The sequence below is a fragment of the Gavialis gangeticus genome, unplaced genomic scaffold, assembly GCF_001723915.1.
Source record: "Gavialis gangeticus isolate Ggan-Ray unplaced genomic scaffold, GavGan_comp1, whole genome shotgun sequence".
Lineage (NCBI taxonomy): Eukaryota > Metazoa > Chordata > Crocodylia > Gavialidae > Gavialis > Gavialis gangeticus.
In genome coordinates this window covers 207,493,666-207,496,507 of record NW_017728992.1, presented here as the reverse complement: position 1 = coordinate 207,496,507, position 2,842 = coordinate 207,493,666, and the positions used below count along the sequence as shown (strand labels likewise).

General features: G+C 48.5%; 1 protein-coding gene across 1 annotated transcript in view; it reads right to left on the bottom strand.

The window, feature by feature from the left end:
- Positions 1 to 1,123: 1,123 nt before the first annotated feature.
- Positions 1,124 to 2,842, bottom strand: part of PSCA (prostate stem cell antigen) — a 4,460-nt gene continuing 2,741 nt past the window's right edge. Inside the window, exon 3 of the mRNA XM_019520536.1 lies at positions 1,124 to 1,809. Within this exon, the coding sequence (XP_019376081.1) occupies positions 1,592 to 1,809 (218 nt within the window). The 3' untranslated portion in view covers positions 1,124 to 1,591. The remainder of the gene's footprint in view (positions 1,810 to 2,842) is intronic.

Below are 2,842 nucleotides of genomic sequence, written 5' to 3'. Positions count from 1 at the left end.
AGGTGCTCCAAGGTAAACGCCTCCTTGGCCACAGCCCCGGGGCTGCTCTGCTCTCTTGGACGGGGGACAGGAACCAGGGAGAAGCTGGGAAAGGAAACAGTGAATGGAGGAGGAGAGTGGAGGTGCTTTCAGAGGGGGCTACAAACAGCCAGAACAGCCGTGGCAGGCAGGGTGAACACCACGGGCAACTCCAGAACTGATATTGCTCCAACCCGGTGATGCTCACCCATTTTTTGACTCAAGGTCCTCCTCAATAGATTCCAGCCCCCACTTGAAAACTTTCATTTATTTGTTTTTTAACGATGAAAAAATGCTGGAGCTGTTCTGTTGCAAATGACTCGGCCAGCCCACGGCAGGGCAGAATGGTCTTGGCACTTTGGATGCCCATTGGAAATCTTTGGGTTGATATTGTGAATTATGTCTAAGCATTTCCCTATACTTTGATGCACCCTTGTAAGGATCTCGCGTTCCCCTGGGTAAGAATCAGTGCTCTAAAGGAAGCTGCTTTCAGGGGAGGAGAAGGGGGCAGGGAAGGAGTTAACAAGCAATCCGGTCAGAAGACTCCCCAAAAGCCCAGACTGTGATTGTGGTGCTCAGCACCCAGCACACCCCAATATCCCTTTTCTGTTGTTACTTACTGTGCTGCAGTAGCACCTAGGAGCCCTCATCATGGACCGGGGGCTTTTTGGGAGGTACAAGTCATGTCTCCTTCTTTGCTAGCATCACCACACACATGCAATGACTTGACAGCTGTAATAGTGGATTTGTGTTTACTAAAGTATGGCTCTTGGACATACTGGGTGCGTCTACATGAGACACTAGCTGCGCAATAACACTGTGCAGTAGCATGCTGTGCAAAACCCATGCTAAGACACTACTGTACAGCAGTATTAGGCTATTGCACAGTTAGCATCTGTAAAAACCCGTGTGCTGGCACTACTGTGCAGTAGCACTGATTACTACACATTGATTTAGTACTTGGTTACTAAACTTAATGCACAGTAACTACAGCGTAATAATGAACGTGCGGATGCATCCACAGTGTACGCAGATGTGTTTGCTCCACAGTAAAGGCATGCACACACCTTGATGGAAGGGCAAAAGTTTCTGTTTAATGGTGCCTGCCATACATGTGCTCATATACGTGCACTTGATGGAAAAATAGATGGATGTGCTGATCAATATATACAACGCAAATGCACCCGCAGTCACAGACAGATTAGGGAGGGGGGTGTCAAATGTTCAATGTAAATAGTGCATGCAGTAAACACTCAGCTATATGAGTGATGGAGTGGTTGATGCGTCTGCTAAGTGGTGACTGCGACAGAGAAAGACATGCACTTAATGGAAGGGCAGGTGTGTATTAAAAACAGCATTGCGACACACACACACATACACACACATGCACGCACACGCACGCACCCCTTTTACTCTTAATTAACAGTGCTAAAGAAATCTGTAAGACAAGCATCAGCAGCCAGGTACAACCGTACAGGGGGAGAAAGTGGTGCCGCTCTGCTTGACTGCTAGAAACCAGCCATCGTGGGGAACTTCCAGGGCAATCGATGGCCCAAGGCTTCCTCCCCACTCCTCACAGTCTACTCGTAAGCAAGAAGCAGGTGACACTGGCTGCAATACCCACTGCCATGACCATGGAGCTGCTTTCCATCCTGCCCACGCTGTTGTGGTTGCACTTGTCAGTCGAGCAACACAAAGTATTCTTCTTAAACACAAATAAGTTGGCTGTGGAGTTTGTACATGAGGAGGAACACTCCTTGGTGATAACCTTCCAGCCTCCCAGCACTGGAACTGGAAGGGAAATGAAAGAGTTACACAGACAACACTGAGGCAAACCTATCAGGGCAGGGAGCTCTTGTGCTGTATTGGGGTGGATGGTCCTTTGACTGAGAGATTAGATGATGGGTTTATATGGGATGGTTTGGATAGGGATGATCCTTCTTCAGGCAGGGAGTTGGACTAGATGACCTCTGGAGCTACTTTCCAGCCTGGGTTGTTTATGATTTCTAAGATTAGGCACAATTCATAACCATGACACTAGAAGGAAGCAGGTTAGAGAAGTGAAAAGCAGTGGGATGAGGGACAACACAACCGGACCTTTTGGACTGATAGGGTTGGAAGAGACCTCAAGGTGATCAGGTCCTCACAGTGATGAAGCTTGCATTTCTTGCATGCATTTGCTTTTGGAACCCGCCCCCCCCCCCAGCTTAATCCTAGGTGTTCACTTAAATCCAAGCAGAGCAACCCCGTTTCTTCTGGGTAGCATACTTATACACCCCAGCTCCATCCTTTTTGCAGCCCCCCTGCAGGGAGGTGAAGGCTGCTATTCAATCCCCCTCCATCTTCTCTTCTGCAGACTCACTCAGCTCACTTAGAGGTTGCAAAGCCACAGGAACTAGAGCTGAGGGAAAGGACACGAACTGCTATCAACCACTTGTGTTATTCTAACGTTGGTGGCTTTGACCCCCTTGAGCAAAAGATAGACTGCCTCAAGGAGTTTTGCTGTCTGAGTATAACCAGGAAACATCAAATGGCTGCAACGACACCTGTAGCTGGGAAAAGTTAATGATGGAGCCAGCCGCAGGGAGCTTGTCAGACCTGCTTCTCAGGCTCTCATTCCTAAACATGCCCTTTTTGTTCAGGCAGACAAACACTGACAGGTAGATACAAAGATGTTTTTGAGCTCCTTGTCAATGTGATTTGTACCACCTGAGGGCCTGACTTGGAGACTTCAGGTCCCACTGGCAAATGTGGTGGAGGGTTTCCCAAAGTGTCCTGAATTGCATAAAACTGTTGCATGCAAGACAAGGGGGGGGGGAAGGGG